The sequence below is a fragment of the Hipposideros armiger genome, unplaced genomic scaffold (assembly GCF_001890085.2).
Source record: "Hipposideros armiger isolate ML-2016 unplaced genomic scaffold, ASM189008v1 scaffold_32, whole genome shotgun sequence".
Taxonomy (NCBI): Eukaryota; Metazoa; Chordata; class Mammalia; order Chiroptera; family Hipposideridae; genus Hipposideros; species Hipposideros armiger.
The window spans coordinates 4,038,221-4,053,854 of record NW_017731382.1 but is presented as its reverse complement, the minus strand read 5'-3'; the positions used below and the strand labels follow the sequence as shown (position 1 = coordinate 4,053,854).

The 15,634-nt window shown below is 39.4% G+C and overlaps 1 protein-coding gene across 1 annotated transcript in view; it reads left to right on the top strand.

The window, feature by feature from the left end:
- Nucleotides 1–15,634, top strand: part of RAB22A (RAB22A, member RAS oncogene family) — a 36,088-nt gene that overhangs the window by 944 nt on the left and 19,510 nt on the right. The window contains exon 2 of the mRNA XM_019637293.1: nt 371–450. Coding sequence (XP_019492838.1) covers nt 371–450 — 80 coding nt within the window. The remainder of the gene's footprint in view (nt 1–370; nt 451–15,634) is intronic.

Here is a 15,634-nt window from a genome sequence, read left to right as displayed (position 1 = left end):
GTCCCCCTTCCCTCCTTAAGAGGCTGGGGGCTGGGATTGATCAGGGATTGCTCAGAAGTAATCCCAAGAGTTCACAGTTCACTGACACATGTTAAAAAGCAAGTGAGTTCGTCTCTTTTCACACGAAGCAGAAACTTGGGGGTCTTTCAAAAAGTCCTTAAAAACGGCAAAACGTCTCTCCTACCTTTTGAAATCTGCTAATTACTCCCGCTGAATTTTTATGAAACTCACCTCTTATGTGTCCCTGAACTTCCAAAATTCACCTCTAAGATGAGTTTTCCAAAATCCTGGACTTACGGGCACAAGGGTCGTTTTCGGGGTCTGCAAGCAGGGAGACTTCTTCTTACTCGCCCATCTCGTTCTCTTGCAGGATACAGGCGTCGGTAAATCGAGTATCGTATGGCGGTTCGTGGAAGACAGTTTTGATCCGAACATCAACCCAACTATAGGGTAAGAGGTTAAGTTTCTTGCATGTACATCTAGAGGTGCATTGAAAGCCCTTCCACATAAAAAGCGTGTTCCGGGGGTAGACCTCGCCATTGTACACGCGAGTGAATTCGGAGACATGGGTTCCTATCATCTCTGGAAGGACTTGAAAGAGTACAGTGAGGATTACTGTGTTTTAAAAGAAAATTATCTTTGGGGACGAGTGAAAAGTTCAAAATGAAAATACGAATTCAGGTTTTGTTAATTAGGATATATATAGAACCTTCGATCTATAAATAGCAACAGCAATTACACCTTAAAATGAGGCAGATGAAAACTGGTCTGGATATTGTTGTTGTTTTTTTTGGGGGGGAGGTGTCAACCAAAAGGAATTTAGATGATTTTAGTTCTTGCTGAAAAGTAGGAGTATGGGGCCCAAACCTTTCTCACACATCCTGCCCTAGTAGTGATAAGTTAATGAATTTATGTTGAAATGTAAGATTTTTTTCAGGTGTCTGATTCTTTGGATAAGTGATATTCACTATAGAGAAAACTTTTCAGTTTATTTAAGTATTATAGTATTAATACTTTCTCTGTGAGAAGTTGTGTTTTATAGATTTTAATACTGTGTCAGGCTTATAAAACTAAATAGCTGTTACGCTGTTTGTATTGCAAACCCCCAAACGGTTTCTTCCATTCGAAGAGAAAGTCCGTCCTGCCCAATGGAGAAATACCTTACAGCAAACACATGCACATTTAAAGGCATGGAGATAAAACCACCACTGACTTTCTGAAACTAAAATGCCTCTCAGTATCCTTCCAGAAAGAGTTGGGTATGTCCACATGCTTAAAGCATGACCTCACCTTCCTCGGGGCCTGCCTGTTGCTACCTGCATGGGAAAGTGAAGTGACAGGAAGTGATAGCAAGTGGTGCTAGTGATTCAGTGAGTGACACACTTCGCACTGAGTCAGAGCTGAAAACACAGCCCTGAAGTACCCAAGTGTCATCACAAAGAGGGGAGAGAAGAATGAAGGGTACGGCTCTGGCGGCTGTGGTGAGGCCTGCCGCCCCGCCTGTCAGCCCTCCCAGTCTGACAGATGCTGGGGGGTCCCTGCTCTCGCTTCACCAAGTGGTCTTGGCTCCCATTTCATAGGAAAGAGGAACGCAAGGCTTTCCCCTTGTTTCCTTTTCCTCCTCCATGACCAGCCCCCCACACACCTGGACCCTGGAGTCCCCCGGTCCTCCCCAGCCCTGCCTTCTTGTCATACATAGCCTGCAAACTTGCTCCTGTCGACCCGCTCCATGAAGCCGGTACCATTCCCCAAGTCGCTGCTCAAATAACGGAGCTCTTAAAGAAGAAGTTACCACTTCCTCAACTGCCAGTCGCTCCTCAAACCACAGTTGTCTCGATTCCACCCCCACCATTCCGCTGAAACCTCCTTCCTGGGTACCGGTTTCCATCCACCCGCCAAAACCAGTGGCTTGTCTTTCCTGTATTCACTCATCGAGTGCCTGCCACGTGCCTGGTGCTAGACTGGATGATGGTGATTTAGACCAGGGATCAACAAACTGTGGCCTCTTGGCCCTCCTGTGTTGTAAATAAAGTTTAAATTGAAACACAGTCACACCCATTCATCCATATATTGTCTCCACTGCTTTGGGGCTGACATGGCAGAGTTGAGTAGTTGTGACTAAGACCCCATGGCCCGCAAAGCTGAAAATATTTGCTGTTATTTGGCCCTTTCTAGAAAACGTTTGCCAGCCCCTGATTTAGATAAACTCGGTTTCTGCCTTCATGGACTTGACCTACAAGGAGGAGACATACTCCATAGCTAGTGGACAGGAAATTATTTGACCGTTGTCTGTGCTACAAAGGAGAAATGTGGAGTGAGTGAGAGCGTATAACGGGCCTAACGGAGGCCTAAGGGAATGCCTGACTCCTGAGGCATTTCGGTGAAGGTGCAGAGCACTTGGAAGCCCTGACATTTAAATACGGAAAGATGAGGGAGTGGACTGTACTTCAATCAAAAGTCTAAGGAAAAACAGTTTTTGAAGAGCGCAAGTTCCCTAGCTGGCAGTCAATAGAGGGGACTGAGCGTGTTGGAGGGGTGGCCAGGCCCTGGAGATCTGGAACACTTACCACAGGCCGTCAGAATGAAACTCCTCTGCCGCTGGCTCCCTTCCCATGGCTGTGAGCGTGCTGCCTCACTGTCCTCTCCGGCCTCACCTCCGCTCACCTCGCACATGTTGGTCTTCCCCACCTGTACCCTGCCCCCCATTTCCCGTTCATGCCCTCATCCCCTCCCCCAGCTCAGCTCCACCTGTGTAATTAGACTCAAGGTCAACTTCTGCAGCCTTTCTCCTCAGGGCCAGGCCCTATTTCCAGCCCATGATCTGGACCTCGTAGAGTGCGGGACTAAGTGTCTATCCTCCAGCCCTGCCTCCCTCACCTGTCCCAGACTCACGGCTTCCCCAGTGGGCCAGCTGTGTCAGATGCGGGGAGAGCATGGGCCCTGAAGAACCACCCTGCCTGCACCTAAACCAGAGCCTCGACCATGTGCCGGCTGGCAGAACTGTGCGACTGACTGAGCCTCTCTGTTGGGGTGGGGGGATCTCAGCCATGCCTGCCTCCTGGACTTGGAGGGGGGAGGGAATTGAGTGACCGGATTTGCCCAGGAAGTGCGCAGTGAGTGCTGGTGGTTCGTGGTGGTCCTGCGATCCTGGCCACCTGTCCTCACACGCCTCTCCGCCCTCCCACTCCCCTCCCCAGCCCTGTTCATGTCAGTTCTGCGCAGTCACTGGGACCAGGACCCTCCTCCTCCCAGCCTGCAGCTCAGAGCCCTTGTCCTGCCTGGCCTGGACTTGGACTAGCGTGCCACCTGCTCTCCCGTTTCCAGCCAGCTCTCGTGGCTGTTGTCGGACTTTAAAACCAGGTCTGATTCTCTTGCTCAAGACCATGGCAGGGGCACCTCTCCCAGCCTGGACCCAGCCTCATCTCGTCTGCTTCCTCCACACTGTCCTGCTCACTGGCCCCCGCCACATGCACACCAGGTAACACCCTTTCCACACCTCTGCGCTTAGTACATGCATGGGGGAGGGGGGGGGCAGTTTCTCTTCTTTGTCCCCTTGATAAGTTCCAGTTTATCTGTTAGGATTCAAGTACTGCTCCGAGCCCCTTTAAAAGTTGCAAACTCCAGTGCTGGCGCTCCGAGCCCCTTTAAAAGTTGCAAACTCCAGTGCTGGCAGGAGCTAGACAAGATTGTAAATGAGGGAGCTGGCCCAGATGGAAGAGCCTGAGGCCCTGGGGTGTGAACTGCCCCAGTTTCCTGCCGTCCCTTATCCGCTTCCCGCCAGTCTCCTCTGGGTTCTCATCCCTGAGAGCCCTCCTATTTCCTACTGTTGCTTGATGACCTCATTCATATCATGGCTTCAGGTTGCATCCGTAGCAGGGATTTTCAAAGCTGAGGCTTTTTTCAGATGTTTGCATGCCTTTGGCCCCTCCCGCCACAGCACACACGTACGGAGCTGACGTGGCCCCCTATTAAAATCACCACTGCAGTGAGTTGCGGTCACCAGTGGGAACATTGGATCCTCAAGTGTGCTGGGATGGACAGATGGTTGAGAAACGCCAACAATTCTACTTCTTCCTTTGCAATCTGTATGCCTTGTATTTTTTTTACTTGCCTTATTACATTGGCTAGGCCCTCCAATACTTAGTTGAGAAGCGGGAGAAGACAAGACATCCCTGCCTTAGTCTTGATCTTGGGGGTGGGGAAGCATTCAGTCTTTTATCAATAAGTGGGATGGCTGGGCTCTCGGGTTTTTGTAGGTACCCTTATCAGGTGGAGAATGGTCTATCTATCCCTAAGTCAATGAGATTTTATCAAGGATCGTGTTGAATTCTGTCAGGTGGGTTTTTTCTTACATCTTTTGAACTGTTCTTATGCTTTTTCTTTTTTAATCTTAAAATAGTGAATTATAATTGATACTAAAATATTAAACCAATGTTGCAGTCCTAGGGTAAATTTCATTTGGTTACTATGCATTTTGAAAACATTATTTGATTTGATTTATTAAAATTTTGTTAAGGATTTTTGCCTCCATGTTCATGATGAATATTGATCTGTGGTTTTCTGTGATATCTTTCCCTAGTTTTGTTATCAGGGCCTCATGAAAGAAGTTGGGAAGTGTTTTCTCCCCTGCTACTTTTTTGGAAGAGTTTATATAGAGTTGGTATTATTTCTCCCTTGAAGAGTTGTTATAATTCACCAGTGATGCCATGTGAGCAAGGAGTTTTCTTTGTCAGAAGAAATTTACTACAGATTCAATTTCTTTAACAGATACAGGCCTATTCATTTCTTCATGATTATGCTTTGGTAGCTGTGTCTTTCAAGGAATTTGTCCATTGTAGCTGCATTTTTAAAAATTTATTGGCATAAAGCTATTCATAATATTCTGCTATTATCCTTTTAATGTCTTTAGTATCTGTTCAGCTGTAAGTGTATCAATTTTAATGGTCTTCTCAAAGAACCAGTTTTTTATTTCATATTTCTCTGTTTTATATTTCATTGATTTTTGCTTTTATCTTCATTTTTTTCCCTTCCTTTGCTTATTTTGGCTCAGTTTGTTCTTCATTTAGTTTTTTAAGCTGGAAGTTTAGAATATTGATTTTTTTAAGGCTTTTTTTTTTCCTCTTGTGAGTATTTAGAACTATGAATTTCCCTGTAAGTACTGGTTTAAGTGAACGCCACAGATTTTCGTATGTTGTGTTTTCATTTTCATTTAGTTCAGAGTATTTCTTATTTCCCTTGTGACTTGTTTGACCTGTTAGTTTTTTAGGAGTAAGTTTTCTAATTTCCAGTTATCCAGGGATTTTCCAGAAAGCTTTTGATTATTGGTTTCTAGTTTAAATTCATTGTGGTCAGAGAACGTTCTCACTATTATTTCAAACCTTTTACATTTGACATTTGTTTTATGGCCTGGAATATGGTTTTTGTGAATGTTCCATGTGTGCTAGAAAAGTACCGTGTGTTCTGCTGTTGTGTAGAGTGTTTTATAAACATTAAATAAGTCAGCTTGGTTAATTGTACTGCTCAGCGTCTTCTGTATCCTTACTGAAACCCTCTCATTTTTTGCAGCAAAAAGGGTTTGAAATCCAATCCTAATTGAGGATATGTCTATTTCTCTTTTTAGTTTAATCAATCTTTATTCATGTGTTTTGAAGTTCTTATTATTGAGTGTATCTACATGTAGCATTATTGTTTTTCTTGATAACTTGACCCCTTCACCATCATGAAATGGCCCTCTTTTTCCCTGGTTACATCCTGATTCTGAATTCTACTTTGTTTCATATTAATTAATACAGGCTCTTCAGCTCTCTGCTGATTAGTGGTTGCATATTTTTCCCATCCATTTACATTACTACTCTATTTATAGCTGTATATTTTAAATGGATTTCTTACAGACAGCATTATGGGTCCTGCTTTTATTTAATCTGACAGTCTCTGCCTTTTAATTGGAGTGTTTAAAAGACCTTTGCTGTTCAAGATAGTAGTCAGGAGACACATAAGGCTTCATTGAAATTTAAGTTAAAATTTGAAACTCGTTTTCTTAGTCACACTATCTACCTTTTAGTCCTCATTGTAGAAAGCTCTGTTGTATAGCACTGGTTTAGACCGTTTTTATTTATTATATGGTTTGGTTTAAATCCACCATCTTGCTATATGTTGTTTGTTTGACCCATGTTAATGATTCAGTTTTGTCTCCGCTATTGGCTTGTTAGCTCTACCTCTGTTTTATTATTTTAGTGATTGCACTAGAATGTACAGTGTACTTCTTTATCAGTCTACTTTCAAGTAATGTCCAGTTGCACATCTACTGTAAATACCTTACAAATGCATACTTTCATTTCCCTTCTCTTGGCCTTTTTGCTATTATTGTCATATATCTTATTACTTCTGCATCTTATAAACCCACTCAGTCACTGATCTCTTAAAGAGACTATTACTCTTTTTTTCCTCTGCCCTTGTGCCAGTATCACAGTTTCTTAACTTCTGTATTTTTGTAAAAGTCTTAATGTCCAGTGATGTGAGTCTCTTCTGTGTTACTCTTCAAGAATATCTTAGCTGTTCTTGACCTGTAATATTTCCATATAAACGTTAAAAATCATCTTGTCTGTTTTCATACACAGCAACCACTAAGCCCCACTGTGTTTTCAATTGGCATTCCACTGCATTTATAGATTGACTTGGAAAGACGTGACATCTTTATAATATTGAGTCTTCTAGTATATGAACACAGATTATTCTTCCTTCATTAGGCGTCTTTATTTTCTCTCAGTATTTTTGTACTTCTCTGTGTAGTGGACTTGCACATCTTTCATTAGATTTACTCCAAGGAGTTTGATGTTTTAATATAATTTTATACTGTTAATGCGCTAAATAGCATTGCTTTGCTATATCTTCATTTCTAAACCTACAACTTTATTTCTTATTTTATTGAATCGAGTAGGATCTCCAGTACAATGTTGAATAGAAATGGTGGTACTGGGCATTTTTATTCTAATCTTAGCGGGAAAGCTTTCATTATCATACCATTAAATATACTTGTAGGTTTTTTTGTACATACCCCTTATCACATTATAGAAGTGTCCTTTTCATGATTTACTAGGATTTTTTTTACATAAGTAACTATTGGTTTATCCAAAGATTTTTGTACATCTATTAGGTTAATCACATAATTATTCTCTTTTATGCTGTTAACGTGGTAAGTTACATTGTTGAATTTTCATGGAACAAATCCACTTAGATCATGATATATATTCTTTTTATATATCACTGGATTTAGTTTGCTAATATTTTAGGATTTTTGTGTATTGTTTATAAGTGAGATTGTCATGTAATACTCCTTCCTGTAATGTATATGTTAGGTTTACTATCAAGGTTGTGCTTGCCTTATAATATTAGTTGGGAAACTCTTTTATGGAAGACTTTGAATAAAATTTATATCTTCTTTACTTAATTAGTAAAATTCATCAGTGATGCCATCTGGGCTGCGAGTTGTGAAGTAGAATTTAAATTGTCAGTTTCTTTGATAGTTTAAGATTATTCCTGTTCAGATTTTCTATTCTTGTATTGGTTTTGATTGTGTCTCTTGTTTTTTGTTTTTAGGAATTTTGACTCTTTCATATACTTTTTCCGATTCATTGACATACAGATGTTAAAATTCTATACTGCTATCCCTTTCACATTCCTGACATTAGTTTTGCCTTTGATCAACTCTAAGGTACATCTGTTCTCTACTTCATATTACTTTCTGCTCCAATTTATTGTTCCCGTGCTGTTCTTTTTCTGACTTTTTTATATAGATGATTATATCACTGATTTTCACCCTCTGTTCTTTTCAGTTGTATTCCTTATATTTTAAAACCTTAACCATGGCTTTTGCTAGATCCAACAGGTTCTTATATATCATAATTTCATTCAGTTCAAAATATTTTCCAATTTCTATTATGATTTCATCTTTGATCCAAGTGTCATTTAAATGTGTGTTTCTCAATTTCCAAACATAGGGAAATTTTCTAGTTAACTTTGTTAGTGATTACTGGCATAATATATTGAGGTGAGAGAACATAGTTTATATGATTTAAATCCTTTAAAATCCCATCGAATTTTCTGTGTGGCCCAGCTTATGTTGATTTTGGTAAATGTTCCAATGTGTTTGAAAAGATTGTATGCTCTGAACCATTAGGTGCTGTGTTCTATGTCTGGAATCAGATCAAGTTTATTAATCATCTTGTTCATATTTTCTGTTATCCTGTCTGGTTTTTTGGTTTACCTGAATCCATCAGTTACTAAGAGAGGTGGGTTAAAATCTCCCACTATATTTGAGTGTTTGTCTGTTTATCTTTTTTCATTCTATCAGTTTAACTTTATCGATTTTGCAGCTATATTAAGTACCTACAGATTTAGAATTTTATATCTTACTTATAATGCAAACCTTCTGACATTCTAAAATATACCCTCTAGCTCTAGGAATGCATTTTACCTTGAAGTCTAATTTGTCTATTATTAGTATAAAACAGTATTTCCTTTGGTCAGTATTTGCCTGGTGCATCTTTTTCTCGTCCTTTTGTTTTTAATCTCTATATTTTAGGTGGGTGTTGTAAGCAGCTCATGGTCTGATTTTCATAAAGTTTACTCCATATAACCACCACCCTAAAGAAGATCCAGAAATTTCCATCACCTCAGGAAGTTCCTTATGTGAATCCCACTTCCCTTAAGCAACCACTGTAGTGATCTCAGTCCCTATAGATTAATTTGTCTGTTCTTGAATGTCACATAAATGAAATAATTCAGAATGTACGCTTTGGTGTCTGATTTCTTCTCCATAAAATAATGTTTTGGAGATTCAGCATTGCTGTTGCATGTATCATAGTCTGTTTTTTAATTGGTGATAATATTCTCTTGTATGACTAGATAACAATTGGTTTATCAATTCTCGTGGTTATAGACATCCAGGTCTATACAGGAATATAGATGCTGTGAAAATACTTTTACAACCCTTCTTGTGGCCATAGATAGCCATTCGTTTCCTTTGGGTAAATAACTGGGAGTAGAATTTCTAGTTCGTAGGGTAGGTACATGTATAACTTAATAAGAAGTTGCCAAACAGTTGTCCAAAGTGGTTGTATAATTTTACCCTCTCACCAACAATGGATAGAATTCCAGGTTCTCTCCATCCTCACCAATGTGTATGTGTGTGTCTTTGTCACCTTAGTTATCCTAGTGGGTGTAAAATGGTATCTCGTTGCGCTTTTAATCTGCATTTCCCAGATGACTAATAACATTAAGCATCTTTGCATGAGCCTATTTGTCATTCATACATCTTTTAGGAATTCACTCTTCAAGTCTTTTTACCATTTTTATTTGGGGTTTTCATCTTATTACAGATGTGTAGAAATTCTATATATATATTACAAAATACAGCTCTTTTTCAGGTATATTTATTGTGAATATTTTCTTCCATGGCTTGCCTTTTCCTTTCCTTAATGATGTCTTCTGTTGAAAAGGAGCTTTCATTTTAATGAAGTCCATGTATCAATTTTGTCTTTTTTGGCTCATACATTTTTGTTCCTGTCTAAGTAAGCTCTGCCTGCCCTAAGGTCTCAAAGATATTCTCCTGTTTTCTTCATAATTTATCTTTACATGTAGTTGAGCCATCTCAAATTAAATTTCTGTATCGTGATTTCTGAGTGGCCTGTCTGTCATCCTCATTAGCATATATGTAATGTATCTTTTTATTATCTAGCTGCTTTTAAGATCTGCTCTTTATCTTTGTTTTCAGGATTTACTGTAATTGCTAGGTGCATTACATACTCTGGTTTCACTGAGTTTCTTGAATCAGAAATTTGATTATTTGGGACATTTTCAGCTATTATTTCTTAAAATAGTTTGGCTACTCTATTTTCTTGCTCTGCCTATGGGATTCCAATTACACATGTTAAACTGTTAGATATTATTATCTCAGGGTGACCGAGGCCTGAGTTTAGTTTTGTTTCCATCTTTTTCTCTTTGTTCTTCGGATCACATTATTTCTATTCATCTGTTTTTAAGTTCAGCTGATCCTGTCTACTGTCTGTTCAGCACATATATTTTTTTTCACTTCAGATACTGCCCTTAAGTCTAGAATTTTCATTTGGTTCTCTTTTATATTTTATACTCATATGCTTAGATTTCCCCTCTGTTCACTCAATATGACTCTCTTGCTTTAAGTCCTAATTATATTTATAATAGGTACTTTTAAAAGACATGTGTGCCAATGCCAACATGTGGATCGGCTCAGGATCTGTTGCTATTTACTCTTTTTTCTCTTGACCTTGGGTCACATTTCTTTGCATATCTAGTGATGTTTTATAGTGTACTGGACGCTGCAGAAGACGTGTTGCAGAGGCTTTAGATTCTCTTATCTTCTGAGGAGAGCTGAGTTTTGTTTCATCAGAAAGTTAAATCGTAGACTGGTCAGTCCCCTTGAACTTGTGGAAGTTTGCTTTACACTTTGGTTCTATTGGAATGTTGCCTTTAGCCTAATGGCAAATCCTTATTCCTAGGATCTTGGCTTTACTTCAGGGTATATCCTATCTGAGTTTTCATTCATGGTGTTCACTGAGCCCCTGGAACATGGAAGGATTGAAACTCCCAAGTCTTTCTTTCCTGCAGTTGGCAGCAGCTTAAATCCCTGCTCAGCTTTTGTCAGACTTCCAGCTGTTACTGTCCTTGGAGTCTCCCCCACTGTGTGTGCGTGTAGGAGTCAGCCGTGGATTTGAGAGATTTGCGGCTCCCTCTGCAGTATCTTCATTTCCGGGATATATCCTTCCTAGTTCCACCACACTGGTAGCCCTGAGCCTTTCCCTCCAGCCAGTAGCACGGCTTTTCTGCTTGTAAAGTTTGTAGAGATTGTTCCAGTACAAACTCAGCCACCATCACTGGACTCATAACTCCCCAACTTTGACTTTTAATTTGAGTATTTAATTATTTTTAATGTAATTATGATGTATTTATGTTTAAACCTACAATTTTATACATTGCTTTTTACTTATGCTGTCCTATGTTGTTTTGGATTGAGTTTTGTTTTGTTTTTAATGCCATGTTTCCCCCTTTATTATCTTGGTAATTATACATTCTTTTATTATTCTTTAAGTATTTACTCTAGAAATTACCTTATGCATCCTTGACTTACTTGGGTCTAATATAAATTATTATTACTTTTACCATGTTTCAACAATGCAAGGAGCTCAAATTGGCTTCTCTGCTTCCTGCTTTTTATTTCCTTATAATGTATTTTAATTCTAAAACTTAGACCTCAATGGCCATTTATTATTGTTAGACAGTGAACGTTCCTGGTGATTTCCTCCACATTTAGTCTTTCCATTTCTTTATATTCTGCCTGCATTTCTGGCTCTCCATCTGGGATTATTTACTACTTCATTCTGAATCATTCCGTATTTCCTTTAATATACTCTTCTGGTGCTCAGTTGTGTATCTGAAAATGTCTTAATTTCATCTCTTTTTAAATTGAGCTTTTATTTACATACAATAAAATGTGTAGTTCAGTGAATGTTTACCTTGTACAATACTTGTTTAAGTACCATCAAGATAAAGAACATTTCCATTACCCCAGAGGGCTCCCTTCCTGGTATATCCACCCTCAGCTACCTAACCACCATTCTGACTTCTGTCACCATGGAGTAGATATATGTGTTTTGAAAGTTCATGTAAATTGAGTCACTGTACTCATTTTTGCTGCCTTCTTTTACTCAGAGTACTGTTTTTGTGTATATTAGCGTTTTGTTCTTTTTAATTGCTGAGTAGCAGTATTCGTTGCATGAAGAATATACCACGATTTGTTTATCCAGTCTCCTTTGGGCGGACATTTAAATGGAGTCCAGGTTTGAACTATTGTGAATAAAGTTGATATAAATATTTGCATACAGGTATTTTTGTGGACATATGCACGTGTTACTCTTGGGTATATACCCGAGGGTGGAATTTTTCTGGTTAACAGGCATATTTGTTGTTTATCACTGTGTACAGATTACCTTAAAATAACAGTGAACATGTATTATCTCACGGTTTTTGTGGATCAGGAATTGAGGAGCTTCGTGGCTGGCTTGAGGCTACCTGGGAGACTCTTCCTCATAACGAGGGCCCAAGATGGAAGCCACGCTGTCTTTATGACCTCCTGTGTCATTCCCATAGTAACCTGTGATTCCAGGGGTCAGCGCCATTCACTGAACCAGGAGTAAGGGTCCCTTAGGCCCATCGTGGGTGCTGGCTACTGCAGTGGCTTTAAAGGCATGTTAACGTCATTAAAAGCTGCTGTTTCCAGAGTGGTTGCCTGTTCTTCTCATTCCCACCAGCAGAACGCCTGGGCCGTTTGCCCCACATCTTCACCAACGGTCATTTTTCACTTTAGCTGTCTTGGGCAGGTCATAATCATTTTGCAGTGTATTTTCATTGGACCTAGTATTCTTTGTTTTCAGTTATTGTCTTTCAGACCTTCAGAAATATATATCCCATTTTCTTCATCTGTTTTTATTGAAGTCAGGTGTCAGTCGTGTTGCTCTGTTGATGTTAATGTGTCACTTTTTCCTCTGAGGGCCTTCAAGATTACTTGTCTTTGGGTGAGTGAGGTTTTTTTGTATTTATCCTGCTTGGACTCATAGTATTCCTTGAACCTATGGTTTGATGTCTTTCAGGGTGGAAAATTCTCACCCATTGTCTCATCAATACTGCTTTGGCTCCGTTTTCTCTCCTCACATTCTCAGGCTACCAGTACTTGTAGTTTATAATTTTTTCATTTTTTTCCCCCCATGTCTCTTACACACTTTTCTGTATTTTCCATCATTTTTTCCTCCATGCTTCAGTCTGGGTATTTTCTTCTAGCCCATCATTCAGTTCTTTCATTCATTCAGTCACTTTTTCTTTCTCAGCCAATTCTAATCTGATTGCAAACCTATCCATTAAGTTCTTGATTTCACTTATTTTTCTAAAGCAATAGGTTTTGTTTGTTTTAGTTTCATTTTCTCTGCTGAAATTGTTAGTTTTGTTTTTTTTTTTTTGAATTTATTAGGCATAATTGTTTTAAAGTCTGCTTCGAATGACAAAAATACAGTGGAAAGTGGATGATTATTAGAGTTGGGTAACAGTGTATAAGTGAAAAAGTGAGAAATTTCATAATAAAAGTTAAAGATGTCTGATAACCACATCATTCTCTGGATCACCTATATTTCTCTTCATTGTCTGTCTTTTATCTTGATTGTTGACTTGTCTCCTTGTACACATAGTTTTTTATTGCGTTCCATGTATTGTTTTATTAAAGTTTTATAAAAAACTTGAGGCACTAGATCAGAGTCAGTAAACCTGCAACCCAGGAGCCAAATCCAATCACACCAATTTATTTACGTGTAGTCTATGGCTGCTTTGATGCTATAGCAACCAAGATGACAGAGACCATGGCATGCAAAAATAAAAATAAAAATATTTACTATGTGGCCCTTTACAGAAAAACTTCTCCAACACCTCTCTACATGGTTTCCCCAGACTCACAAATCCAGTCCCCACTACCACACAGACTCCTTATCACTCACGGGACAAAATCTAAATGATCTTTCTTAGTTTAGGTCTGTGTCCTCTCCACCAGTCTCTACTAATACCTCCTGCCAACTTTACCCCAAATCTGGTTTTACCATCTTTGTGCCTTTGGGGTTTTTTTTGTTTTTGTTTTTTTCCTTTCTGTCATATTTTATTGGTTAGACCCTCCAGTACAATGTTGAATAGAAGTGGTAAGAGTGGACATCCATGCCTTGTTCTTAGGACATGGCTAAAATTAAATACCAACGAAAATGTTGGTGAGAATGTGGACCAACTAAAATTTGATACATTTCTGGGAGGAGTATAAAATGATGTGACTACTTTGGAGGACTCTCTTTATAGTCAGTTAAACATGTATCTACCCACTGACCCAGCAATTCTACCTGTAGGTATTTAAGAGAAATAAAAATATGTGTTTCCAAAAAGGCTTGTGCAAAAATGTTTACTACAACCTTATTCATAGTAGCCAAAAACTTAAAACCACCCAAATATCCCTCAACATAAGAATGGGCAAAGTGTAATATAGTCGTACAGTAAATACCACACAGCAATAAAAGAGAACCACCAAATAATAGAGATAAATTTCAAAAATATTTTTACATGAAGGACACTTCACTTATGTGAAATCCAAGGACAATCAAAATTAATCTATGAAGGAGAAGTCAAAAATGGTTTGCCTGGGGGAGGCACAGGAGTTAACTGGAAATTGGGGTGAGGGAACTTTCCAGGGTTATGGAAATGTTCTTTATCTTGTTTGGGACCGTAGTTATATGAGAATATGAAATGTCAAAACTTACTGAACTGAAAACCTACCCTCTGCATCTTATTGTACTTCAATTATACTTCAATTTACATGTGTCATTTTTAAAAATCCTTTGATGTAAGTACTGAGGTTATTCCTAGTTTTCAAATAAGAGAACTGAGGCAAAAAGAGATGAATTGACTTGTCCAGTGATACGCCATTGGTGGCAAAACTAACAAGCAGAGTCGAGTAGTCTGGCTTAAAAGTCTGCACTCTTAACCAGCACACTCTTTTTCATACCCTGTGGCCCAGCAGTTCTACTTCAGGGACTTTATCCTACAGATAAACTCACACACATTCCAAACAAGGTTGATAATTGTACAAAGTTCATAATTGCAGCATTGTTGATTTGTAGGGGCCTGATTATATAAGTTAGAGTGGAATCATTCAATATAATATGATAAAGGTAAAAAACAGCTTGAGAAAACTTTATATATTTATATCGGATGACCTCCTAGGTATATTGTAGAGTGGAAAAAGCAAAGATATGTAATATATGCTACCATCTGTGCTAAAAATAATGGAGGATGTAGGGGCAACTGTATATACATGTGCTTGTATTAACCTCAACTATTTCTGAAAGAAGACCTAAGAAACAGTTCAGGTCAGTTTCCAGGAAGAAGAATTGAATGGCTGGCAGAAGAAAGGGGAGGAGGGAAACACTTCAGTATATACCCATTTTGTGCATTTTGGGTAATGAAGCATATGAGTGTATTACCTATTTGAAAAATTAATGAATACAATTATAATTTGGAAATGACTGAAATAGCTCATCACACACATAGCTGCCTGAGCTGACAGAAGCCTGCCTCAGACTTCTCAGAACTCTCCCTCCCCTTCACACCAGTCGGTACGCTGTGACTTGTGTGTCAGCCTCAAAGCGTCCCTTCTTGTTACCAAGCCTACCCCATCTTTCCCCAGGATCGTTCGAGGGCCTCTTAGTTTGTTTCTCTTCTTTCTTTTTTTCCCTTTTCTGTCTAGTTACCACCGTTGTCCATTCTCTCCCAGTCCTTAGTGCTCCCCAGTTTTTGCCTACCTGTCTGTTCCCACTCCACCCCAAAAGGTCCTCAAAAGTAGAGATCCATGCCACCCGTGTGGGTTGTTAAGGGCCTGGTATCTGGCAGAGGAACCCCAGAGGTCTGTTGCCTGCTTCCAGAAGTCACCTCTCCTTGCCAGTTGCAAGGCTCTTAACCTCATAACGTCTGCAAGCCCCCTTTGGCCTGCTAGGGAGTGTAGCTCCAGGTTCTTGGGTTG